Genomic DNA, 27,596 nt, shown 5'->3' on the forward strand with positions numbered 1-27,596 from the left:
GTCACCCCTCAGCCTTCTTTTTTTCCAAGAGAAAAGAGACCCAGCCTGTCCAACCTTTCCTGATGTGTATACCCTCGCATTTCTGGTATCATCCTTTTAAATCTTCTCTGCACCCTCTCCAGTGCCTCGATATCCTTTCTATAATATGGCAGCCAGAACTGCACACAGTACTGTGTGTGGTTTAACCAAAGTTCGATACAGGTTTAACATAATTTCCCTATTTTTCAATTCTATACCTCCAGTAATAAACCTGAGTGCTTTGTTTTCAGAATTTCGGATTCGGGACATTGTACCTGTACCTCACATTTATCTGTGCTAAACTTCATTTGCCAAATATATGCCCATTCTGCAAGTTTAGTAATGTCCTGTAATTTGCTGCAGTCCTCCTATCTGCCCCAATTTGGTGTCATCCGCAGATTTGGAAATTGTGTTTTTGATTTCAAATATAAATTGTTATTGTAAATTGTGGACAGCAGTGGTCACAGCATTGATCCTTGTGGGACATCACTACCCCATTCTGCCACTGTGAATAGCTACCCTTTACCCCTACTCTCCGCTTTCTGTCTTGAAGCCAGATAGCTATCCATTCTGCTGCTTGTCCCCTGACTCTGCATTCTCTGACCTTGTTCATCAGTCTATTATGGTGTACATTATGGTGTACAAATTCTAGATAAATTACATCAACTACATTACCATTGTCTACTCTCTTACCTCTTCAAAAAATTCAATGTTGGTCAAGCAAGACTTTCCCTTTTGAAATCCATGCTGACTATTCATTATTATATTTTTAGAAACATAGACATAGAAAAATAGGTGCAGAAGTAGGCCGTTCGGCCCTTCGAGCCTGCACCACCATTAAATAAGATCATGGCTGATCATTCACCTCAGTACCCCTTTCCTGCTTTCTCTCCATACCCCTTGATCCCTTTAGCCACAAGGGCCATATCTAACTCCCTCTTGAATATATCCAATAAACTGGCATCAACAACTCTCTGCGGCAGGGAATTCCACAGGTTAACAACTCTCTGAGTGAAGAAGTTTCTCCTCATCTCAGTCCTAAATGGCTTACCCCTTATCCTTAGACTGTGTACCCTGGTTCTGGACTTCCCCAACATTGGGAATATTTTTCCTGCATCTAACCTGTCCAGTCCCATCAGAATTTTTATGTTTCTATGAGATTCCCTCTTATGCTTCTAAACTCAAGTGAATACAGGCCCAGACAATCCAGTCTCTCCTCGTATGTCAGTCCTGTCATCCCGGGAATCAGTCTGGTGAACCTTCGCTGCACTCCCTCTATAGCAAAAACGTACTTCCTCAGGTTAGGAGACCAAAACTGAACACAATATTCCAGGTGAGGCCTCACCAAGGCCCTGTACAACTACAGTAAGACATCCCTGCTCCTATACTCAAATCCCCTAGCTATGAAGGCCAACATACCATTTGCTGCCTTCTTCACTGCCTGCTGTACCTCCATGCCAACTTTCAATGACTGATGTTCTTCTATTTTTTCCTTTAGCAGGGATTATATTATTTTTACTACCACCGATGTTAAGCTGCTGGTCTATAATTATCTGTCCCCTTTCTTAAATATAGCTATTACCTTAGCTATCCGCCAGTCCTCTGTCACTGCACCTTTTTCTAACGAATTACTAAACATGTATAGTAAAGCCTTTTCTATCTGTTCCCTAGATTATTTTTAAATGCATGGTTGCTATCCATCTGGACATGGGGTTTTGTCCTCTTTGAGCTTGATTAGTTTATTTAATATATCCTCTTTTTAAATTTAAATGCACTTATCTAATTTCTAATCTCATCATCCAATGTCATGTCCACCTGATCTATCTCCCTGGTAAATACTGAAGCGAAATAATGATTGACTATTTCTGCCATCTCTCCACCGTTACCTATGTATTACCCTGTCTATCCCTTAATGGCCCTATTCCCATCCAAGCCTTCCTTATTTTATTGATGTGCCTGTAAAATATTTTACTATTTTGTTATTTATCTGGCTCTGATTTGTCCCCATTTTTGAAAATGGGAACTACGTGAGCTACCTTCCAATCTTAGGCAACAATCCCTGACTCTATTGAGCTGTTGAAGATACAGGAAAGGGGCTAACTCCTGGAGGCCCCACTCCCTGAGCCGACAACCTTCAGCTGGGTCAGTGGTGGAGTTCCACAGCGGGAGTGATCCCAGAGTAACTGTCAGGATCACACCCCCGTGGATGTTCCGGGTCCTGTAGTTTTAATTATCCTTGTGTCTAACACACACACATCAATAAAAGAGGGAATTCCTGGAAACACGCTGCAGGTCCTTCTTTATCTGGAGATCACTTGTCTGTTGTATAATTGTACCAGCAGTTATCAGGCTCCTGTGAACTCCTCCGTCTGCTATTTTAATGCAGACTTTAACCAATTTATTTTAAACGGATTTATTTAAATGTGTTAAAGCCTGCCTTAAAATGGTAGATTCAGGATTGTCACACAAACACTTTAAATCTTCATAGAATAATTACCACAGTCATTTTTATACTGGAAACATAAACCTGCCGTTCCACTTTCAGTCAGGATCAGATCGCAGTTTTACACCAATCTCTGATTGGACAGCACCTTCCCAGCATTCACCGTTGTTTTTCTCCACTCGAAACACTGTTGTAAAGGAGCCTTCTGCTCCGTGCCCAGGAACTCTGAATCATGGAAGGGAGCGGCTGGGACACATTTCTTACACACCTCAAGATTAACCCGCACGGTGACTGTGCTGTCAGTGCAGAGAGATGAGAAAGACCAAAGTGTCGTTTGGCCCTCTCAGTGTGGCCCTGAAGGACTGTGTCCAGGCTGAAGTTCTGTTCCCGCCGTACAATCCTCCCCCCAGATTGTCCTCGCTGAGCTCCAGCCAGGTGATGCTAAACACTCCGGTGGGAAAGACAAAAATCCACAGCACTGTGTTAAAAGCAAAGCTGATCTATTTAACTTCTATCCAGAATATCCTGGTCACCTACTCATCATCTTCTTCTTTAGTATAGTAGTAGCAAAGCAAATCAAATGTCAATATCTAAGTTGGATATCCAGGCCAAAGCTTCCTGTGTATCAGTGTGGATATCTTGTAGGCTGTCTGTGAATTTCCTCTGATGGCAGTGGAAAGGATAGAGAGGAGCAAATTTTCAGGGAAATTACAGAGAGGTGCAAGAACTATAGAGTAGTGATAACAGGGACTTAAATTATCCGAATATAGACTGGGATAGTAATAATGTAAAGGGGGAAGAATTTCAAAAGTGTGTTCAGGTGAACTTTCTTGATCAGTATGTTTCCGGCCCAATGAGGAAGGAGGCATTGCTGGATCTGGTCCTGGAGAATGAGGTGGGTCAGGTGGAGCATGTTTCACTAGGGGAACATTTAGTGAATAGTGATCATAGTATCCTAATGTTTAGGTTAGCTATGAAAAAGAACAAAGAGCAATCTATAGTCAAAATAATTAATTGTAGGAAAGCCAATTTCAGTGGGATGAGAATGGATCTGGCCCAGGTAAATTTGAATCAAAGATTGGCAGGCAAAACTAATTGAACAATGGAATGCCTATTAAAGAGATGGTTTGGACAAATGTGGATTAATTAAGGAAAGCCAACACGGATTTGTTCAAAGCAAATCGTGTTCAAATAACTTGATTGAGATTTTTGATGAGGTAATGGAGACGGCTGATCAGGGTAAAGTGATTGATGATCTGTACATGGACTTCCAAAAGGTGCTTGTTAAAGTTCCACATTATAGGCTTGCCAGCAAAGTTGAAACCCATGGAATAAAAGGCACAGTGGCAGCACAGATACGAAATTGGTTAAGAGACAGGAAATAGAGAGTAGTGGTGAACAGTTGTTTTTCGGACTGGAGGATAGTATACAGTGGTGTATCCCATGGGTCGGTACTAGGACCACTGCTTTTCCTGATATATATTAATGATTTGGACTTTGGTGTAGAGAGCAGTATTTCAAAATTTGCGGATGACTCAAAACTTGGAAGTATAGTGAAGAGTGCGGAGGATAGTGATAGACTTCAAGAGGTCATAGACAGGCTGGTGGAATGGGTGGACACATAGCAGATGAAATTTAACACAGAAAAATGCAAAATGATACATTTTGGGAGGAAGAATGAGGAGAGGCAATATAAATGAAAAGGTATATTTTGAGAGGGGGGACGGGGTGCAGGAACAGGGAGATCTGCTGGTATATGTGCACAAAATATTGAAGGTGACAGGGCAAGATGAGAAAGCAGTTTCCAAAGCATAGGGGATCCGGGGCTTTATAAATTGAGGCATCGAGTATAAAAGCAAGGAAGTTATGATGAATTTTTATAAAACACTGGTTCAGCCACAACTGGAATATTGTGTCCAATTCTGGGCACCGCACTTTAGGAGGATGTGAAAGCTTTGGAGAAGATGCAGAAAAGATTTACAAGAATGGTTCCAGGGAAGAGTGACTTCAGTTACGTGGCTAGACTGGTGAAGCTGGGGTTGTTCTCCTTGGAGCAGAGAAGGTTGAGAGGAGATTTGATGGAGGTGTTCAAAACCATGAGGGGTCTGGACAGAGTGGAGAGAGAGAAACTGTTCCCATTGGCCGAAGAATCGAGAACCAGAGGACACAGATTTAAGATGATTGGGCAGAGGAACCAAAGGCGACAGGAGGAAAAACCTTTTAATACAGCAATTGGTTCAGATCTGGCCTGAAAGGGTGCTGGACGCAGATTCAATCGTGGCTTTCAAAAGGAAATTGGATAAGTACCTGAAAGAAATATATGTGCAGGGCGAGGGAGTGGGACGGGCTGAAGTGCTCCTGCACAGGTACGGGCTTGATGGGCCAAATGGCCTCCTAGTGTGCTGTAAGGATTCTATGATTAAACTCCAGCCCAGTTACAGGAGTTATTAACATTAGTAGAAACAAAGCCCAACTATCAGAATGAACATGGTTCAGTCCTGAAAGTGATTCACAGCAGCAATAATAGCAGAATCCAACCCCTGCAGTCACTTGTCAACTCGCTGGTGTGTCAGCAGGTGGGATGACCACACTCTGAGCAGGTGAACGGCCTCTCCCCAGGGTCAGTGCGCTGGTGTACAGTGAGTCCAGATGATCACCTGAATCCAGTCCCGAAGTGAGAGCACCTGAACGGACTCTCGTCAGTGTGAACACATTGATGACAGCTCAGTTCCCTGGAACTTTTATAACACTTCCCCCAGTCCGAGCATTTAAAAGGTCTCTCCCAGTGTGAACTCGCCGATGATTTTCCAGCTCAGACCGGGAATTGAATCGCTTCCCACAGACCCCACATTTACACAGATTCTCCCCGGTGTGACTGCATTTGTGTTTCGCAAGGCCAGAGGATCGACTGAAGCTACATCCACACAACAAACACGTGCACGGTTTCTCCCCGCTGTCAACGCTGCTTTTTGATTCCATGTTTAAAGGTGAGTGATAGTTAGGTCATGATGACACGAGTGACTGTCAGATCTCGATGCGATGTTTGGTTTGAGCTTCGTGGCTGCAAATCCTCCCCTTCTAATGCCCTGTGAAATGAACATAAAACAGGAAAAAGGGAGCATGAGAAAGAAAAAACTAAAGGCAGGTTGTGAAACTGAGCTTCGTGAATCTGGTCATTTATGGGGCCGCACTTTAAAAAAGTGACCACCATTGGCGGAAGGTCGAGAACCGGAGGACATAGATTCAAGGTGATTGGCAAAATAACCAAAGGTGACATAAGAAAAAACATTTTTACACAGTGAATGGTCTGGAATGAACGGCCTGAAAGGGTGGTAGAGGCAGACTCAACAATGGCTTTCAAAAGGGAGTTGGATAAGTACCGAAAAGAAAACTATTTGCAGGGCTACGGGGACAGGACAGATGAGTGGGACTGGCTGAGGTGCTCTTGCAGGGAGTCAGCACGGGCTCGACGGGCCGAATGGTCTCCTCCGCGCTGTAACCATTCCATGATTCTAACATCTCCAAGTTCCCCTCTAAGTCACACACCATCCTGAATCAGATATATATCGCCATTCCAGGTACTCCCGACCTAACTGTGGGAGCAAGTGCAGCAGTTCAACGGGAAATTAGGGATTGGCAATATATTGCATCCAAAGAATGGATTAAAACAAATCTGTGTATGTAAGAGGGACGTAAAGCCTCTGCAGAAATACTGAATCCTAAAACTCTTTTATATTGTGCACAGAGTCTGTTTAACAATCTAATCTCCCCCAGAGCCCACCTCCCCGGACAGCCCCACATGGGCAATTGTTGGTCCCACTGGGCCCACCTCCCCGGACAGCCCCACATGGGCAATTGTTGGTCCCACTGGGCCCAGGGCCCACCTCCCCGGACAGCCCCACATGGGCAATTGTTGGTCCCACTGGGCCCAGGGCCCACCTCCCCGGACAGCCCCACATGGGCAATTGTTGGTCCCACTGGGCCCACCTCCCCGGACAGCCCCACATGGGCAATTGTTGGTCCCACTGGGCCCAGAGCCCACCTCCCCGGACAGCCCCACATGGGCAATTGTTGGTCCCACTGGGCCCAGAGCCCACCTCCCCGGACAGCCCCACATGGGCAATTGTTGGTCCCACTGGGCCCAGGGCCCACCTCCCCGGACAGCCCCACATGGGCAATTGTTGGTCCCACTGGGCCCAGGGCCCACCTCCCCGGACAGCCCCACATGGGCAATTGTTGGTCCCACTGGGCCCAGAAGTACTGGGGGGGACCCAGCAGCTTCTCCTCCATCCCCACTGCCGCTCAAACTGCTGCAACACACAGAGCCCCACAGGAGGCCCGGGAGCGCCTCCCCCCCGCACCCAGCGCCCACCCCGGGACAGAGCGGCCGTTGCCGGGGGCCTGTCACCGGGAGAAAGCCCCGCAGCTGCCCCCCGGGGGCCCCGCTCGGGGAAAGGCCGGAGCCGCAGGTTGTTGTTCGGGGCCTGAGGCCCACAGCGGGTGTGTGTGAAGCGGGTAATGCGGAGTGTGGTGTCTCGGGCGGGCGGGGCCTGGGCCCGCACTCGGTGTGTGTGAAGCCCGCGTCCCCCCGGGGTTTATTAACCCGCTCCCTCCGCCCATCTCTCAGCCGCTGCCTCAGACACAGCCGGCCCACCGCGCATGCTCAGCTCAGACTGCCCGGGTGATTGACGGCGGCTACGGGCCAATAGGAAGAGCGGGGGCGGGGCTGGAGGACCGAGCGGGCGGGCGGTCCTCCAACCAATCGGAGTGTGCGAGGGGCGGGGCTGAGCCCGGAGCGGCGGCGGCGACAGTCGGTGGGTCCCGGATGATGTGGGACACGAGACGGTGGGTTGTCGGCGCGGGGCAGGAATTGGAGCCGCGAGTGGGGCTGGTGAGCTTCATAAACCCCTGGTGTAGGGCCCAGGGCCCAGTAACAGGCCAGAGGCTGGGCCCGGCTTTGGGCCGCCCGCGGGGACAGGGCCTCAGGCTCCCAGGGACACCCACACTCAATGTATTCTGGAAGCAAGAAAAATGGGAGACTTTCTGAAGCAAATGGTCCAATTTAAAGGTGACCACAAACCTGTGAGGGGCGGGGTCAGCTGATCAATCTGTTCCAGGATTAATAGCAGTATAGAGTACAACAACAAGCTGATTATGGTCAACCTTTATCAGTCACTAGTTACACCTCACATATTGAGGCTTGGGCCCCATTCTGGGCTCCACACTTTGAAAAGTTCATCAATAATAACTTTCAAAACGATGAATGTTTCAAAGGGGAAATGTTCCGGTGTTTTGGGGTAGGTGCAGGGAGCGGCTCTTTCAGTGAGTCGGACAGGCTCGATGGGCCGATTGGTCAGACTGAACCAGACTGTTTACAACCTTGATATACTGGCTTTGGAGGGGGTACAGAGACGATTCACTCGGCTGATTCCGGAGATGAGGGGGTTACCTTATGATGATAGATTGAGTAGACTGGGTCTTTCCTTGTTGGAGTTCAGAAGGATGAGGGGTGATCTTATAGAAACATTTAATGAAGGGGATAGACAGGATAGAGGCAGAGAGGTTGTTTCCACTGGTCGGGGAGACTAGAACAAGGGTCACAGCCTCAAAATATGGGGGAGCCAATTTAAAACCGAGTTGAGAAGGAATTTCTTCTCCCAGCCGGTTGTGAATCTGTGGAATTCTCTGCCCAAGGAAGCAGTTGAGGCTAGCTCATTGAATGTATTCAAATCACAGATAGATTTTTAACCAATAAGGGAATTAAGGGTTATGGGGAGCGGGCTGGTAAGTGGAGCTGAGTCCACAGCCAGATCAGCCATGATCTTGTTGGGTGGCGGAGCAGGCTCGAGGGTCTAGATGGCCTACTCCTGTTCCTAATTCTTATGTTCTTATTAATGTTGGGGAAGTCCAGAACCAGGGGTCACAGTCTAAGGATAAGGGGTAAGCCATTTAGGACTGAGATGAGGAGAAACTTCTTCACCCAGAGAGTGGTGAACCTGTGGAATTCTCCACCACAGAAAGTTGTTGAGGCCAATTCACTAAATATATTCAAAAAGGAGTTAGATGTAGTCCTTACTACTCGGGGGATCAAGGGGTATGGTGAGAAAGCAGGAATGGGGTACTGAAGTTGCATGTTCAGCCATGAACTCATTGAATGGCGGTGCAGGCTCGAAGGGCCGAATGGCCTACTCCTGCATCTATTTTCTATGTTTCTATGTCTTCTGTGCTGTATGGTTCCCTGAAATGGTGACCGTCTGGGAGCATCTGTCTCCGAAGGTGAAATGGAGAGTGGACAGGGAGAGCCCATCACCAAAACAGGGAGATATTACAGATAGAGAGGGACGGTCAGAGTGTATAAAGAGGTGACGAGAGCACAGGCACCCAGACAGAGTCAGCACCTTCAGGGGAGGAGAGGGAGGGGAACCAGTGAATGTGGAACTGAACCCAGCCAGAGTCAGCACCTTCAGGAGAGGGAGGGGAACCAGTGAGTGTGGAACTGAACCCAGACAGAGTCAGCACCTTCAGGGGAGGAGAGGGAGGGGAACCAGTGAGTGTAGAACTGAACCCAGCCAGAGTCAGCACCTTCAGGGGAGGAGAGGGAGGGGAACCAGTGAGTGTAGAACTGAACCCAGACACAGTCAGCACCTTCAGGGAAGCAAGAAAAAATAGTTGGAGATGGTGCGATGGGTTTGGATTTCTGCACAGGGAGGAGGGGACAGTGTGTGGGATGGGTATTTACAGCTTTGGAGAACAAGACTCACCACTTATACTTTATAGTTATCCAGTAGGTCCCTGGATGATCAGTCCATCCTAACACTGTACCATCAAGGGCTTCTTCCCTGGTGCCTACTTCTGCCGAGTGTTACTCCTAGATCCTTACTTTGGACTGTCCGAACCTGTCTATCTTTATTCCCTCCTTTTCATGCAATATTCCTGTCCTAACTCGTCGAGTTGGTGCCAGTAAGTCTGAGTGATCAGGTCAGTAAGTCTAAGGTAATTAGCTTCTTTCCTGCTGAAATTGATAGTGCATACTTGGTCTTTGTGTTGGGGGAAATTGGCTCTGCTTTGGCTGCCCAGTCCGGTGACCTTATGGCCTGTACTTCCACACTACTTACAGTGATGACTTTTGTAAACCGCTTTTACAGGGGTTTAGAAGGGGAGGATATGCAGAGGGGATTAAACCTGGGCCCCTCCTGTTCCGATGACTCAGTCACACTGGTCGGTGCCTGCAGCTACTGAGCCATTGAGAGAAAGTTCCAGTGACCCTGCTGGAAAATGCACGTGTGAGGCCTCAGGTGAGAATAGCTTGTCGACACTCACTGTTGAGGTTCACACATGGACATTGGCACATGGGTCACGTATTGGAGAGAAACGGATGAGTGTTGAACTGAACCCAGCCAGAGTCAGCACCTTCAGGGGAGGAGAGGGAGGGGAACCAGTGAGTGTAGAACTGAACCCAGCCAGAGTCAGCACCTTCAGGGGAGGAGAGGGAGGGGAACCAGTGAGTGTAGAACTGAACCCAGCCAGAGTCAGACATTAGTGAACCAGTTGGGTTTTTACGACAATCCGGTTGCTGTCATGGTCACTTTGTTGTAATGCCAGTCCCACAATTCAGCAGATTCATTCAGTTCAAATTACTAACCTGCCTCTTATTAAAGAAGCAGTAGCAGGACATTTGGAAAAGCAGAATTCAGTCAGGCAGAGTCATGTTTCACAAATTTGTCTTGTCTATTACTAACCAGCCTCTTTGTGGGTTCTCTCTCACACTCTCTTTTTCCTGTTATAAATTAATTTGACAGGGTATTAGAAGGGGAGGATTTGCAGACGGGAAACTCAAATTGCATGCCGCATCAAGATCTGACGGTGTCACTCGATTCATTGGGACCGGTATATCATCAGCCCCTCAATATGGAAGCAAAAAGCACCGTTGACAGTGGGGAGAAAGTGTACACGTGTTCTGTGTGTGGACAAGGCTTCAGCCGAATCTCTGGCCTATCGAGACACAAGCGCAGTCACACTGGGGAGAGGCCGTTTACCTGTTCAGAGTGTGGGAAGGGATTCATTCAGTCATCCCACCTTCTGATACACCAGCGAGTTCACACTGGGGAGAGGCCGTTCACCTGCTCCGAGTGTGGGAAGGGATTCACTTCGTCATCCAACCTGCTGAATCACCAGCGAGTTCACACTGGGGAGAGGCCGTTTATCTGCTCCGAGTGTGGGAAGGGATTCACTCAGTCATCCAGCCTGCTGACACACCAGCGAGTTCACACTGACGAAAGACCTTTTAAATGCCCGGACTGCAGGAAGTGCTATAAAAGTCCCGGGCAACTGATGTGCCATCAACGTATTCACACTGGGGAGAGACCGTTCAGGTGCTCTCGCTGCGGGACTGGGTTCACGCGATCATCTGGACTTACTATACACCAGCGCATTCACACTGGGGAGAGGCCGTTCACCTGCTCCGAGTGTGGGAAGGGATTCACTCAGTCATGCAACCTGCTGACACACCAGCGAGTTCACAAGTGACTGTAGGGCATGGATTCTGCTGGTATTGCTGCTGTTAATCACATCCAGGACTGAACCATGTTCATTCTGACATTTGGGGTTTGTTTCTGCTGATAACTCCTGTAACTGGGCTGGAGTTTAATATTCTGGATGAATGGGAAATAAATCAGCTTTGCTTTCAACATATTGCTGTGGATTTTTGTCTTTCCCACCGGAGTGTTTAGCATCACCCAGCTGGAGCTCAGAGAGGACAATCTGAGGGGTATCGTACGGTGGGAACAGAACTTCAGCCTGGACACAATCCTTCAGGGCCACACTGAGCGGGCCAAACAGCACTTTGGTCTCTCTCCTCTCTGCACGGACAGCAAAGTCACCGTGTGGGTTAATCTTGAGGTGTGTAAGAAATGTGTCCCACTCTTCCATGGTTCAGAGCTCCTGGGCATGGAACAGAAGGCTCCTTTAGAAATTATCCCCAGAGCTTTGTTTGCTTTTTTAAATGGCCGTATTAACGCACGTCGCTACTTTTAATGATTTGTGTATCTGTACCCCTCGATCCCTTTGCTCCTCTGCCCTATTTAGACCCTTATTTTACAAATAAAATGTGGCCTCCTTATTCTTCCTACCAAGACGCACCACCTCTCACTGATCTATACTGAAATTCATTTCCCAATTACACACGCATTCTGCAACTTATTAATGTCTTGCATTTTGTCACAGTCTTCCTCAGTATTAACTCTATCTCCCAATTTGTGTCATCTAAAAATGTGGAAATTGTACTTCTGATTCCCGAGTCCAAATCCTTTATGTAAATGATGAACAACAATGGTCCCAGCACCGATCCCTGGGGAACACCATCTCCCACCTATTGCCAGAACAGTGGTCCCAGCACCGATCCCTGTGGAACACCACCTCCCACCTATTGCCAGAACAGTGGTCCCAGCACCGATCCCTGGGGAACACCACCTCCCACCTATTGCCAGAACAGTGGTCCCAGCACCGATCCCTGGGGAACACCATCTCCCACCTATTGCCAGAACAGTGGTCCCAGCACCGATCCCTGTGGAACACCACCTCCCACCTATTGCCAGAACAGTGGTCCCAGCACCGATCCCTGGGGAACACCATCTCCCACCTATTGCCAGAACAGTGGTCCCAGCACCGATCCCTGGGGAACACCATCTCCCACCTATTGCCAGAACAGTGGTCCGAGCACTGATCACTGTGTAACATCACCTCCCACCTATTGCCAGTCTGAGTAGCTACTCTTAACCCCTACTCTCTGTTTCCTGTTTTGTAACCAGCTTGCTACCCACAAGATCTACAAGATGACCAAGGTCAGGCCGTGTGGAGTGAAGGGCCAGGCAGCAGAATGGATGGAAAGATGGCTGCAAAACAGAAATCATTTGTTGGAGTTGAGGACAGGGGTGATGGGTGATCGTGACTTGGTGCGAGTTAGGACACGGGCTGCTGAGTATCGATGACCTCAAGTTTACATAATGTAGAATGTGGGAGGCCAGCCAGGAGTGAGTTGGAGTAGTCATGTCTGGAGGTAACAAGGGCGTGGATGAGAGTTTCAGCAGCAAGAGAGCCGTTCTTAACGTCCGTCCAGACTCCAGGGCCAGTTTTGTTTTTTGCAGCCTAGCGGAGTCCATGGCCCATGTCTATAATCAATGTGGGAGGTTGCAGTCCCTGTATAGTTACCTGAATGGGTGCTCCTCAATTTTTCATTACAATTTAGCCCCATATTCCTAATCTTTTGCCTCCCGTGTGGGGGTGGGGGTGGGGGAGGGGGGTGGTGTGGGTAAGTCACAGGATCTTCTGGACCTGCTCTTGGGCCTGGCCAGAACAGCAATTTGTAGGTCCAGGATGGACGGGGCCCGGGGAGTCGCTGTGGCTGCCTGCCTCTCTTCCTGCGGTCTTGTCTGTGTCCGGGTGGCCCTGGAGAGGGAGCAGGCCGTGTCCACCGGTACATAAGAACATAACAGATAGGAGCCGGAGTAGGCCATTTTGCCCCTTTGGGCCTGCTCTGCCATTCAACAAGATCATGGCTGATCTTCTACCTCAACTCCATCTACCTGCACTATCTCCATATCCCTTAATTCCCTTAGTTTCCAAAAAAAGATTGCATTCTGTCTACTCAATGACTGAGCACCTACAGCTCTCTGGAGCAGGAGTTTTCCAAAAATTCTCCATCCTCTGAGTGAGGAAATGTCTCCTCATCTCAGTCCTAAATGTCTGAGACCTTATTCTGCAGTATGAATGAGCAAGCAAATCAATTTCCACACAGAGCAGGTGAACGGACTCTCCAGCGTGAACTCGGTGTGTCAGCAGCATGGATGAGCAAGCGAATCCCTTCCCACACATGGAGCAGGTAAATGGCCTCGCCCCAGTGTGAGTGCGCTGGTGTGCAATGAGGGTGAATGACTGAACCTCTTCCCACAGCGAGAGCGACTGAACTGTTTCTCGTCAGTGTGAACTCGCTGGTGTTGAATCAGATCTGCAGAGCTTTTAAAGCAGTTCACACCGTTGGATTATTTAAAAGGTGTCCCATCAGTGTGAACCTGCTGGTGTCTCAGAAGATGTGATAAATGAATGAATCCCTTCCCACACACGGATCAGGTGAACGGCCTTTCCCCAGTGTGACTGCATCGATGAATTTCCAGCTGGGATGGGGAACGGAATCCTTTCCCACAGTCCCCACATTCCCACGGTTTCTCCATGGTGCAGTGTCCTTGTGACTCTCCATGTTGGACGATCAGTTGAAGCCTCGTCCACACACACAACACGTGTTCGGTTTCTCCCCGCTGTGAATGGTGCGATGTTTTTTCAGGCTGTGTAACTGGTTAAAGCTCTTTCCACAGGCAGTGCACTGGAACACTCACTCGGGTGTGTGTGTCTCGGTGCTTTTCCAGTCACACTGATGTTTGAAATCTTTTCCCACGGACAGAACAGACAAACATTTCTCCTTCCACATTCAAAGACTGATGATAGTCAGGTCCTGAGCGAGTGACTCAGTCAGATCTTGATTATATGTTTGGTTTGAGTTTTCTGTCTGTAAATTCTCCTCTTCTAATACCCTGTAAAAGGAGTTTACAAAAGTCATCGCTAAGAATAGGATATAAATTCAGAAGAGACAATTCTAGTTTTATGGAACATTCTTTCCTGTCTTGTTCCCACAAAACTGTAAATCCCCGTCCCACACACTCTCCTTCCTGCCTGTACAGAAGTCCAAACCCGATATCTCCAATGTTTTCCCTTTCGTTCGACGTCTCTCCCTCCCCTGAAGGTGCTGACTCTGGCTGGGTTCAGTTCTACACTCACTGGTTCCCCTCCCCTGAAGGTGCTGACTCTGGCTGGGTTCAGTTCTACACTCACTGGTTCTCCTCCCTCTCCTCCCCTGAAGGTGCTGACTCTGGCTGGGTTCAGTTCTACATTCACTGGTTCCCCTCCCCTAAAGGTGCTGACTCTGGCTGGGTTCAGTTCTACACTCACTGGTTCCCCTCCCTCTCCTCCCCTGAAGGTGCTGACTCTGGCTGGGTTCAGTTCTACACTCACTGGTTCCCCTCCCCTAAAGGTGCTGACTCTGGCTGGGTTCAGTTCTACACTCACTGGTTCCCCTCCCCTAAAGGTGCTGACTCTGGCTGGGTTCAGTTCTACACTCACTGGTTCCCCTCCCTCTCCTCCCCTGAAGGTGCTGACTCTGGCTGGGTTCAGTTCCACATTCACTGGTTCCCCTCCCTCTCCTCCCCTGAAGGTGCTGACCCTGGCTGGGTTCAGTTCTACACTCACTGGTTCCCCTCCCCTGAAGGTGCTGACTCTGGCTGGGTTCAGTTCTACACTCACTGGTTCCCCACTGTTTGTGAAGTGCTCCTGGCACTTTATTAAACACACACAGCAGAAGCACATTAATGCGATTGGAGATCACTGACTGATGAGCAACCAGCCCGGTAGAGTCTCCTGAGAAGTCGATCCCTTTACAGCCAGTATTAACGTTTGCTATGTCAAAGGCGCTATATAAATAAGTTATTATTACAGGAGCTGGGACACGGGAAGCGTTTAATTAAAATCAGTGATTCATTTGTTAACTAAAAATAGTAATTTTGCCTTAATTTACAGACACTCCCTGACCAGTCCCCATTTCTCCATTTACAGACACTCCCTGACCAGTCCCCATTTCTCCTCCATTTACAGACACTCCCTGACCTGTCCCCATTTCTCCTCCATTTACAGACACTCCCTGACCAGTCCCTATTTCTCCTCCATTTACAGACACTCCCTGACCGGTCCCTATTTCTCCCCCATTTACAGACACTCCCTGACCAGTCCCCATTTCTCCATTTACAGACACTCCCTGACCAGTCCCCATTTCTCCTCCATTTATAGACACTCCCTGACCAGTCCCCATTTCTCCTCCATTTACAGACACTCCCTGACCAGTCCCCATTTCTCCTCCATTTACAGACACTCCCTGACCAGTCCCCATTTCTCCTCCATTTACAGACACTCCCTGACCGGTCCCCATTTCTCCTCCATTTACAGACACTCCCTGACCGGTCCCCATTTCTCCTCCATTTACAGACACTCCCTGACCAGTCCCTATTTCTCCTCCATTTACAGACACTCCCTGACCGGTCCCCATTTCTCCTCCATTTATAGACACTCCCTGACCAGTCACCATTTCTTCTCCATTTACAGACACTCCCTGACCAGTCCCCATTTACAGACACTCCCTGACCAGTCCCCATTTACAGACACTCCCTGACCAGTCCCCATTTCTCCTCCATTTACAGACACTCCCTGACCGGTCCCCATTTCTCCTCCATTTACAGACGCTGCCTGACCAGTCCCCATTTCTCCTCCATTTACAGACACTCCCTGACCTGTCCCTATTTCTCCATTTACAGACACTCCCTGACCAGTCCCCATTTCTCCTCCATTTACAGACACTCCCTGACCTGTCCCTATTTCTCCATTTCCAGACACTCCCTGACCAGTCCCCATTTCTCCCCCATTTACAGACACTCCCTGACCGGTCCCCATTTCTCCTCCATTTACAGACACTCCCTGACCGGTCCCCATTTCTCCCCCATTTACAGACGCTGCCTGACCAGTCTCCATTTACAGACACTCCCTGACCAGTCCCCATTTCTCCTCCATTTACAGACACTCCCTGACCAGTCCCCATTTCTCCTCCATTTAGACACTCCCTGACCAGTCCCTATTTCTCCATTTCCAGACACTCCCTGACCAGTCCCCATTTCTCCCCCATTTACAGACACTCCCTGACCTGTCCCTATTTCTCCATTTCCAGACACTCCCTGACCAGTCCCCATTTCTCCCCCATTTACAGACACTCCCTGACCGGTCCCCATTTCTCCTCCATTTACAGACACTCCCTGACCGGTCCCCATTTCTCCCCCATTTACAGACGCTGCCTGACCAGTCTCCATTTACAGACACTCCCTGACCAGTCCCCATTTCTCCTCCATTTACAGACACTCCCTGACCAGTCCCCATTTCTCCTCCATTTAGACACTCCCTGACCAGTCCCCATTTCTCCTCCATTTACAGACACTCCCTGACCAGTCCCCATTTCTCCTCCATTTACAGACACTCCCTGACCAGTCCCTATTTCTCCTCCATTTACAGACACTCCCTGACCAGTCCCCATTTCTCCCCCATTTACAGACACTCCCTGACCAGTCCCTATTTCTCCTCCATTTACAGACACTCCCTGACCAGTCCCCATTTCTCCCCCATTTACAGACACTCCCTGACCGGTCCCAATTTCTCCTCTATTTACAGACACTCCCTGACCAGTCCCCATTTCTCCTCCATTTACAGACACTCCCTGACCAGTCCCCATTTCTCCTCCATTTACAGACACTCCCTGACCAGTCCCCATTTCTCCCCCATTTACAGACACTCCCTGACCAATCCCCATTTCTCCCCCATTTACAGACACTCCCTGACCGGTCCCCATTTCTCCTCCATTTACCGACACTCTCTGACCAGTCCCCATTTACAGACACTCCCTGACCGGTCCCCATTTCTCCTCCATTTACAGACACTCCCTGACCAGTCCCCATTTCTCCATTTACAGACACTCCCTGACCAGTCCCTATTTCTCCTCCATTTACAGACACTCCCTGACCAGTCCCCATTTCTCCTCCATTTACAGACACTCCCTGACCAGTCCCTATTTCTCCCCCATTTACAGACACTCCCTGACCAGTCCCCATTTCTCCCCCATTTACAGACACTCCCTGACCAGTCCCCATTTCTCCTCCATTTACAGACACTCCCTGACCGGTCCCCATTTCTCCTCCATTTGCAGACACTCTCTGACCAATCCCCATTTACAGACACTCCCTGACCAGTCACCATTTCTCCCCCATTTACAGACACTCCCTGACCAGTCCCCATTTACAGACACTCCCTGACCAGTCCCTATTTCTCCTCCATTTACAGACACTCCCTGACCGGTCCCCATTTCTCCCCCATTTACAGACACTCCCTGACCGGTCCCCATTTACAGACACTCTCTGACCGGTCCCCATTTACAGACACTCCCTGACCAGTCCCCATTTACAGACACTCCCTGACCAGTCCCCATTTACAGACACTCCCTGACCAGTCCCCATTTCTCCTCCATTTACAGACACTCCCTGACCGGTCCCCATTTCTCCCCCATTTACAGACACTCTCTGACCAGTCCCCATTTCTCCCCCATTTATAGACACTCCCTGACCGGTCCCCATTTCTCCCCCATTTCCAGACACTCCCTGACCAGTCACCATTTCTCCTCCATTTACAGACGCTCCCTGACCGGTCCCCATTTCTCCTCCATATACAGACACTCCCTGACCTGTCCCCATTTCTCCTCCATTTACAGACACTCCCTGACCAGTCCCCATTTCTCCTCCATTTACAGACACTCCCTGACCGGTCCCCATTTCTCCTCCATTTACAGACACTCCCTGACCAGTCACCATTTCTCCATTTACAGACACTCCCTGACCAGTCCCCATTTCTCCATTTACAGACACTCCCTGACCGGTCCCCATTTCTCCCCCATTTACAGACACTCCCTGACCAGTCACCATTTCTCCTCCATTTACAGACACTCCCTGACCGGTCCCCATTTCTCCTCCATTTACAGATGCTCCCTGACCTGTCCCCATTTCTCCTCCATTTACAGACACTCCCTGACCAGTCCCCATTTATCCATTTACAGACACTCCCTGACAGTCCCCATTTCTAGACACTCCCTGACCAGTCACCAATTCTCCTCCATTTACAGACGCTCCCTGACCGGTCCCCATTTCTCCTCCATTTACAGACGCTCCCTGACCGGTCCCCATTTCTCCTCCATTTACAGACGCTCCCTGACTCGCTGGGGATTTCCCAGCACTTCCGGGTTGTCCCGGAGTTTGTGTCTGAAACTGGTGGGTAGTTGTGGGGAGCGGATAATGCGGAGTGTTGTCTCTCGGGCCTGGGCCCACACTCGCTGTGTGTGTGAAGACCCCCCCCCAGGGGTTCGGAAGAGCGAGGCGGGGCTGGAGCTCGTAGTCGGATGGTCCTCCAACCAATCAGAGTGTGTGAGGGGCGGGACTTGTGAGACCCAGTGGGCGGGGCTGAGCCCGGATCTCCCTCATTGGCTGAAACTCTGCCCCATTGTTGAAGCTGATTTCTCTAAACTCCAGGAGGAAACTGGAGCTTTGTGTTGTGGCTTTAAACAGATGGAACCCTGTGGGCTGGAGCAAACATTGCAACGTTTGGTAGTGAAATGGATTCATTCAGGACACACAGCAGGGATTATTTCAGGAAGTAACACAGTGCAGTGAGAAAGGAAATGCAGGGGATGTTGTGAGGATGGATTGTTAAAAGGTGTTTGATCAGGTACCGGACAGGAGGCTTGTTGATCAAATTAAGGCTCACGGTGTTAAAGGGAGTGGGGCAGTGTGGAGAGGAAGTTGGGTAAAGGGCAGAAAACAGCGAGTTGTTGCAATCTGGAACGCACTGCCTGATAGGGCGGTGGAAGCAGATTCAATAGTAACTTTCAAACGTGAATTGGATAAATACTAAAGGGACAATATTTGCAGAGTTATGGGGAAAGAGCAGGGGAGTGGAATTAACTGGATAGCTCTACCATAGAGTCAGCATGGGTATGATGGGCCGAACGGCCTCCTTCTGTGTTGTTTCATTCTATGAAACTGACGGACGATCTTACCCAGAATGCCCTGACCACATATCCCCAGCATAACCAAGACCGCCTATTTCCACCTCCGTAACATCGCCCGTCTCCACCCCTGCCTCAGCTCAGCCTCTGCTGAAACCCTCATCCATTCCTCGCTTCACTCAGCATCAGTGTCGCACATACCTTGGGAGTGTTTGATGGGACAGTGTAGAGGTAGTTTTACTCTGTATCTAACCCGTGCTGTACCTGCCCTGGGAGTGTTTGATGGGACAGTGTAGAGGTAGTTTTACTCTGTATCTAACCCGTGCTGTACCTGCCCTGGGAGTGTTTGATGGGACAGTGTAGAGGGAGCTTTACTCTGTATCTAACCCCCTGTACCTGCCCTGGGAGTGTTTGATGGGACAGTGTAGAGGGAGCTTTACTCTGTATCTAACCCGTGCTGTACCTGCCCTGGGAGTGTTTGATGGGACAGTGTAGAGAGAGCGTTACTCTGTACCTAACCCGTGCTGTACCTGCTCTGGGAGCATTTCATAGAATCATAGAAATTTACAGCACAGCAAGAGGCCATTTCGGCGCATTGTATCCGTGCCGGCCGACAAAGAGCTATCCAGCCGAATCCCACTTTCCAGCTCTTGGTCCGTAGCCCTGTAGGTTTCAGCACTTCAATTGCACATCGAAGTATTTTTTTAAATGTGACGAGGCTTGCTGCCTCTACCACACTTTCACACAGGGAGTTACAGACCCCTATCTCTCTCTGGGTGAAGAAATTTGCCCTCATATCTCATCTAAATTACTTTAAATCTATGTCCCCTGATTGTTGACCCCTCCGCCAAAGAAAACAGGGCTTCCTATCCATTCTATACAGGCCCTCATAACCTGATACGCCTCAATCAGGTCTCCCCTCGGCCTCCTCTGTCTCAAAGAAAACAGACCCAGCATCGACTATCTTTCCTCATAGCCAAAATTATTGTAACATTCTTGTACATCTCCTCTGCACCGTTCCAGTGCAATCACATCTTTCCTGTAATGTGGTGACCAGAACTGCACACAGTATTCCAGCTGCAGCCTGACCAGTGTTTTATACATTTCAAGCATAACCTCCTTGCTCTTGTATTCCATGCCTCGACTAATAAAGGCAAGTATTCCACATGCCTTCTTAACCACCTTATCTACCTGGCCTGCAACTTTCAGGGGATCTGTGGACCAATGGCCCTGTTTTATTATTTAAAGGGGCTGCTCCTGAAATTCTGGCTGCACTTCAGTCCAACTCTCCTGATCTTTGGGCACCCTGTGCGGAGGGGAGCGGGTAGGTCCGAGGGCCTCCTCGTAGGACTGCTCCTGGGCACGGCCAAGGGTGCCATCAGCCGGTCCAGGCAGCGGGCGGTCGAGGGGGTCGTTCAACCTGACTGCCTGCCTCTCTTCCGCTCTTACATCCGGTCCAGGGTGTCCTTGGAGATGGAGCACGCGGTGTCCACCGGTACGCTCGCGGCCTTCCGCGAGAGGTGGGCACCGGAGGGACTGGAGTGCATCATCACGCCCGGCAACCAAATTTTAATTTGATTTTATATTTTAAAGTTTAATTTGTTTTAATTGCCGGTGTTTTTTTTAAGTGTCCCCCTCCGCTTTTATAGGGGGCACTTGGAGGAAAAAAATGATGTTAGTGCCCAAAAAAAAACTTAAAAAAAAACAAAAACACAAAACCCCCCCCCCAAAAAAAACACAAAAAAAGGGCTTTGGAAATGTTTGGTGCGCCCCCCCAGATCAGGGGGGACATGATTTAACGATTTAATGTTTTAATTTTCTCACAAAAAGAGTTCTGTGGACCAATGGTGGAGCTTTGGAGGCGTGGCCTATTCAGTTGGAGCTGTGCTGTGGTGAGAAAAGGAACTCCCTGCTTTGCTCCTGCCTGGAAGGCCAAGAGTGAGCCCTAAGACCAGCCCAGGAAGAAGAGGAGGGGGCTTACTACAATTCAACGTCCAGAGGGAGAGGAGGAGAGCAGAAAATGTATCATTTATTACTGCTACAGAGAGTTGGAGAGAGGGGGAAAAGAACAACCTGAGAAAACACCATCCAGTGTGGAAGGAGGGAGAGCCATTTCTACAATCTTCGACAGGTGGGTGTGTTTTGGTGCATTCCCTGAAAGACTTTGTTGTATCGGTGGGGGGAGGAAAGAAGACCTTTCAAGGGCCGGAACATCGCGGAGGGGGGGGGGTGTGTGGGGGTCTTGCTTACAGCTAGGCCCCACACACCACTGAAGCACCCCTCCCCCATTGCCTAGCCTGGGATAGCTGGAGCGACCTGGCTGAAGAATCTTTAATCACCCTATTACACATCGTTGGGAGTGTGTGCCTGGGTGGCTCCAGCTACCCCAGGTGAAGACATTTTCTCCCCCCACCCGAAGACCATCAACAAAGACTGTGTTTTTTGCCATCTGGGGAGTGCACACCAAGAAACACCCACCCATCGCTGTGAGGGGAGACCTGCCCTCACAGCTTCCCTCTTTCCCACCCGGCCCCACTCTTTCTCTCTCTGCCTCTTCCCTCTCTCTCTGAGAGCCCCTTTCCTCCTAATTGTAAAACAATTAAGACAACTGAGTAGAGGGAGCAAGGCCCCTCCCCAATTGCCAACTAGTGGAGAGGTGTGCCCCATTAAGAGCTCCCTCTGCTCAAAACACAAACGAGGCCAATTAAAGACCATTAAGGCCTGTGACTTTGGGGTGGGTGTAGCCCTTAAAGGGACCCTGTGATGGTGACCCCATCCACGCCGGTGGCAGGGCCAGCAAAGACATATGCGCAGGCAGCGTCCACATCCACGGCGCCTCCTGCGTCTCCTGCTGCCCTGCCACCTTTTACACTTATAACAAAGAAACACAGGGTCAAGAGCTACACTCACCCCACAATGAGCATTGAGGAGTGCGTGCGGGCGATGGCTGGGGTAGTCGGCCCCTCGGCCATTGTCGCAGCCTCCAAGATGTCTGGGAAGGGTGTATTCTTCCTGGGGTCAGAGCGGGCGGTGTCCCTGCCCCTTGAAAAGGGGCTCACGGTGGGCGGGACGTTCCTGCCGGTGGACCCTCTCGAGGCCGCCGCGCAGAGGGTCATCCTTTCAAACGTCCCGCCCTTTGTTCCCGCTGAGCTCCTCCTCCCTCACCTACACCAACTGGGGGAGGTAAGGTCGGGGATCAACCCCATACCGCTCGGCCTCAGGGAGAACAGCCTGCGCCACGTGTTCTCCTTCCGCCGCCAGCTCTTTGTCCGGCTGGCGCGGGAGGAGACGACGGAGGGATCATTTAATGTGGTGCACGAGGGGACTGCCTACCGCGTCTTCTGGACGTCGGACGTCGTGCGGTGCCATGCCTGCAGGGAGGTGGGGCATGTTCGTAAAAACTGCCCCGCCTCCAGGGCCGACAAACCACCGAGGGCGGCCAAGGCTGGCGCCGCCGCCACCCCTCCCCCTATTTGCGTCCGCGTGCCGGGAGCCGTAGGTGCGCGGGCATCGTCGGAGGCCTTTGTTTTCACGGCCTTCAGCGGGGGGGGAGGGAGAGCGTCCGATCGGAAGGAAGGCGCGGAACAAGGTGAAACATCTAGAGGCGGGTTCCCTCAGTGCGCCAGACAGCCCAATCACTGCACTCGGCCCAACCCTGTCACCGACGAGCGCGGGGTGCCCTGAGCCCGTGCCCTTGACCAATACCGCAGAGGGGCTCGGGCGCGGGCAAGATAAGAAAAAGGGGGGAGTGGAGCGGGAGGCCTCGGCAGACATGGAGGTCTCCCTGCCTCCGCGCCCCCCCAGGAACAAAAGGAGGCGCCGCTCCAATGAGGCGGAGGGGGAACAACATCCCTCCGCGGAGGAGTCGGTGCCCGCCGCGTGTCCCGCGTCCCCCACCAGTGCCCCCAAACTGCGCCGTAGGCGAGAGGAGTCTGTCCCCGGGGAGGGTGAGACAGTCGAGGCTGCCCAGCCTCTGCCTCCCGGGGATGGCGTGGAAGATCTGCCTGTCGTGGGGGGCGTGGGGCCAGTGGAGGAATGCGTTGCCGCCGGGTCGAGCGTCCCGGGGACTGAGGCGGGTGGGGCCGAAAAGGCCGAACCTGAGCCCGCCCAGCTATTAACCAACTTCCCCCGGGAGTCGCTCGGCCCGGCAGAAAGTATTAGCAATTTTAATGATTCTGTACACGCTGGGCCGGGGGGTGGCAGCGGGGAGGGGGAAGAACAACAACCCTCGCCCCCTACTTTGGAGCTGAGGTACTTGGAGGACCTGGAACATTTCTTTGACCAGGTCTCTCCGTGTTCCCCGGCTCCTGGGGCGGAGGAGGAACCCCTTCCGCTGTCGCTTCCTGACGCAGCACCGGTTTTAAAAGAGCCCAGTGGGGACTCCTCTGCCGACGATCCTGGGGGTGGGATCGGGGCAGAGCCAGGGTCGGATGGAGCGGCCGGGCCGTTTGCCGTACCTCGTGCGGTCGACGGGCCGGCTGCTGGCGGCGACCTCCCGGAGGGGGACGGGGACTCGGTGGGGGACTCGGGAGAAGATCTCGAGTCCATCGCCAGTGAGGCAGTGGATCTCCTCGTGCCCGCCGCTGAGTCCCCCCTCATTCCTGCAAAGGAACTCCGGGACTTTTTGGTCCAGAGCCAGGGTCGCCGCAACTGAGCCCATCTGGCCCGGGAAAGATGGTCCGAGCCGGGGCTGCTCATCGCGTCCGTCCGCACCGCCGCTAAAACCATGGCCGCGGGCGGGCCCTTATCAAAGGCGCAAGGTCTTGAGCTGCGCCGGCTCAAAAGGTTCCTCGCTGGGCTGCTGATGGAGTGGAGGTCAACAAACGACTCCACTCCCTCCCCCACAATAGGTTAGGTAGAGGTTGCACTATGCTTTTGCCATGAAGATAACCAGAGCCAGCCTCAACATCAACGGCGGCAGAGGGGCACACCGTAGATTTAACAATTTTTCGCTCCTGGTGGAGGGGAAATATGCGGTGTGCTTCCTGCAAGAAACCCACACCGTTCCGGGAGACGAAGCCACGTGGCTCCTGGAATGGCAAGGAGAGGTCCGCATGAGCCACCTCACCGCCATTTCTAGTGGGGTGGCCATCTTGTTGGCCCCGCATTTTCAGCCGGAGATCTTGGGGGTCGAGGAGCCCGTGCCAGGCCGCTTGCTGCACGTAACGGTTCGCCTGGGGGACGTGCTGCTCCATCTCGTGAACGTGTACGCCCCTCATCCCGGCCCGCAGCAAACGCGCTTCTTCGAAGAAGTGTCCGCTCTTCTTGGCTCCGTTGACGTCGGCGACTGCATTGTCCTCGGGGGGGATTTTAACTGCACCCTCGAGGCGAGGGACCACTCCGGTGCCCCGCAGAGCATGACGGCGATGGAGAAGTTGAGGGACCTGGTCGGGTCCTTCGACTTGGTGGACGTCTGGCGAAATCTCCACCCCGACTCCAGCGCCTTTACTTGGGTGAGGCCTGGAGTAGGATGGTCCAGAGTCGACCGCCTTTACGTGTCTCGGGCGTATGTTTCCTGCGTCCCGGCGGCCTCCATGCGGCCGGTGCCGTGTTCGGACCACCACCTGGTGTGGGCGGAGCTCGCTTCGCTCCGCGCGAGGACGGGGTTCGCGTACTGGCACTTTAACAACCGGCTGCTGGAGGACGTGCGGTTCCAGGACTCGTTCCGTCGATTCTGGTCCGACTGGAGAAGGAAGCAGGGGGGCTTCCCCTCCTTGAGGCTATGGTGGGACGTGGGCAAGGCTCACGTCCGCGTCTTCTGTCAAGAGTACGTGAGGGGGTCGACCTAGAGTCCCGTCTCGGTCAAGTCGTCCAGGACCCGGCCCTGCGGACGGTGTACGAAGCGAAGAAGGCCGCGCTGAAGGACCTGCAGCTCGTCGGGTCCCGAGGTGCGTTCGTGAGGTCGCGGATCCGGTTCCTGCGGGATCTGGACCGCGGCTCCCCCTTCTTCTACTCGCTGGAAAAAAGACAGAGTGTCCGTAAGCAGCTCTTGACGCTGCTGGCCGACGACGGCTCTCTCGTCTCGGATCCGGAGGGCGTCAACAACAGGGCCCGTGAATATTACGGGGCTCTGTTCTCTCCGGATCCGTCCAGCGAGGAAGCGTGTAGAGTTTTGTGGGAGGACCTGCCGAAGGTCAGCCCGGAGGGCGACGAAAATCTGGAAGCTCCGCTAAGCCTGGCGGAGCTGACCGGTGCCCTCGCCCGGCTCTCAAGGGGAAAAGCCTCGGGGCTGGACGGGCTGACCGTGGAGTTCCACAGGGCATTCTGGGACGTCCTGGGGAGCGACTACGCGCGGGTCCTGGGGGAAAGTCTGGCGACCGGGGAGATGCCCCTCTCTTGGCGCAGGGCAGTCATCGTCCTGCTGCCTAAGAAGGGCGATCTCCGCCTCCTTAAGAACTGGCGCCCATTCTCCCTCCTCAGCACGGACTACAAAATCTTCGCCAGGGCGATGTCTGCTCGCCTTGGTGCCGTGCTGGACCACATGATCCACCCCGACCAGTCCTACACGGTCCCGGGCCGGACAATCCACGATAACATCCATCTGGTCCGGGACCTCATCCATTGTTCCCAGGAGGCTGGTCTGTCGGTCGCCTTCCTATCCCTCGACCAAGAGAAGGCGTTCGACAGGGTGGATCACGACTATCTGCTCGGAACTCTGCGCGCTTTCGGGTTCGGGACGCATTTCGTCGCCCGGATCCGACTTTTGTACGCCGCCGCGGAGTGTCTGATTAAGGTTAACGGGTCCTTGACGGCGCCCCTTCGCTTTAGGAGAGGGGTGCGCCAGGGATGCCCCATGTCCGGCCAGTTATACGCCGTTTGCGTGGAGCCTTTCCTGCGCCTCTTGCGGACGAGGTTGACGGGACTGGCTCTGCAAGGGCCGGGCGTGGAGGTCGTCCTCTCGGCTTACGCCGATGACGTGCTCCTCGCGGTAGAGGATCCCGCTGACCTGCGGAGGATGCGTGAGTGCCAGGAGATTTACTCGGCCGCGTCCTCCGCCAGGATCAACTGGGAGAAATGTTCCGGACTCCCGGCAGGGAGTCCACCCGCCACTGACCCACCAGAGGAGCTCAGGCCTTTTGCCTGGAGCACGACCCATCTCCTCTATCTGGGAGTCTACCTTAGCCCCAACGAGGGAGCCTGGCCGGCGAACTGGCAGGAGCTGGAGGCCAAGGTCGCTGCTCGCCTAGGGCGCTGGACAGGACTGCTCAGAGTGCTGTCCTACAGGGGTCGAGCGCTAGTCATAAACCAGCTGGTGGCCGCAATGTTGTGGTACCGGCTGGTCACTTTGACCCCTCCCCCTGCGTTTGTCGCCAAGATACAGAAGAAGCTGGTGGACTTTTTCTGGAACAACAGGAAGTACTGGGTCTCTGCCGCGGTCTTGAGTCTCCCGCTTGAGGAGGGCGGTCAGTCGTTGGTGTGCGTCAGCGCCCAGCTCGCGACTTTCCGTCTTCAGACCCTGCAGAGATACCTTTACGTCGAGCCCCCTCCTAGGTGGTGTGCTCTGGCGACGTATTTCTTCCGCCAGCAGCGCGACCTCAACTACGACACGCAGCTCCTGTTTGTGAACTTGGGGGGTGTCAGGACCACCCTCCGGGAGCTGCCTGTCTTTTACAGGGACCTCATCAGGGTCTGGAACAAAGTCTCCACCAAGCGCAGCTCTCCGCCGGCTGGAGTGGCGGCCGTCCTGCAGGAGCCGCTGCTCGGGAATCCGTACCTCCACGACCGAGGTTTTATGTGGTGGTCGTAAGAGAGGGCTGTGGCTGGTGAGGTGACTAGGGTCAGGGACCTGCTCGATGGCGGAGGAGCGGGCTGGATGGCGCCAGGCACGCTGGCGCGGCGCCTAAACTCTGCCAACGTCCGTCACGCGGCCGATGCCATCGAGTCGCTAAAAACAGCTCTGGGCCCTGACTCCGTTAGGTGCATCGAGGAGGCTCAAGCACGTGGGGAGATCCCGTCCGAACTGACCCCCGTCCGGACGGAATTCCTCATCGGCGCCAAATCACGGAACCTCCCTCGGGGGCCTGCGCCTCACAACTTGAGCCGCCTCGAGGAAGTCCCCTCCGTGCCTTTCAGTTCCGCGCGGAGGGGTTTCCTGTACGGGCTGCTCCTGCACACTCTCAACTTTGCCATCCTCGCCGGCCGTCCGGACACGCCATGGCGTACCATCTTGCCGTCCGGAGGAGGCGGTGGTCCCCGATGGAGGGCACTCTACGCAGGGGTCCTCCCACTATTCATCGGGGACTTGGCCTGGAGGGTGGTGCACGGAGCAGTGCCGAGCAACAAATTTTTAAGCTGGTTCACGGACTCCCAGGCCGCCTGCAATTTCTGCGGTCTGGAAGAGTCCGTGTTCCATGTTTTTATTGAGTGCACGAGGTTGCAGCCCCTGTTCCATTATTTAAAGGGGCTGCTCCTGAAATTCTGGCTGCACTTCAGTCCCACTCTCCTGAT

The 27,596-nt window shown here is 52.3% G+C and overlaps 1 protein-coding gene across 1 annotated transcript in view; it reads left to right on the plus strand.

The window, feature by feature from the left end:
* The first annotated feature begins 7,255 nt into the window (after positions 1–7,255).
* LOC139257934 (zinc finger protein 271-like) overlaps positions 7,256–27,596 on the plus strand; it is an 86,200-nt gene continuing 65,859 nt past the window's right edge. The window contains exons 1-2 of the mRNA XM_070874680.1: positions 7,256–7,306; positions 10,261–10,983. Of these exons, the coding sequence (XP_070730781.1) occupies positions 7,287–7,306; positions 10,261–10,983 (743 nt within the window). The 5' untranslated portion in view covers positions 7,256–7,286. The remainder of the gene's footprint in view (positions 7,307–10,260; positions 10,984–27,596) is intronic.

The sequence above is a fragment of the Pristiophorus japonicus genome, unplaced genomic scaffold (genome assembly GCF_044704955.1).
Source record: "Pristiophorus japonicus isolate sPriJap1 unplaced genomic scaffold, sPriJap1.hap1 HAP1_SCAFFOLD_932, whole genome shotgun sequence".
Lineage (NCBI taxonomy): Eukaryota > Metazoa > Chordata > Chondrichthyes > Pristiophoridae > Pristiophorus > Pristiophorus japonicus.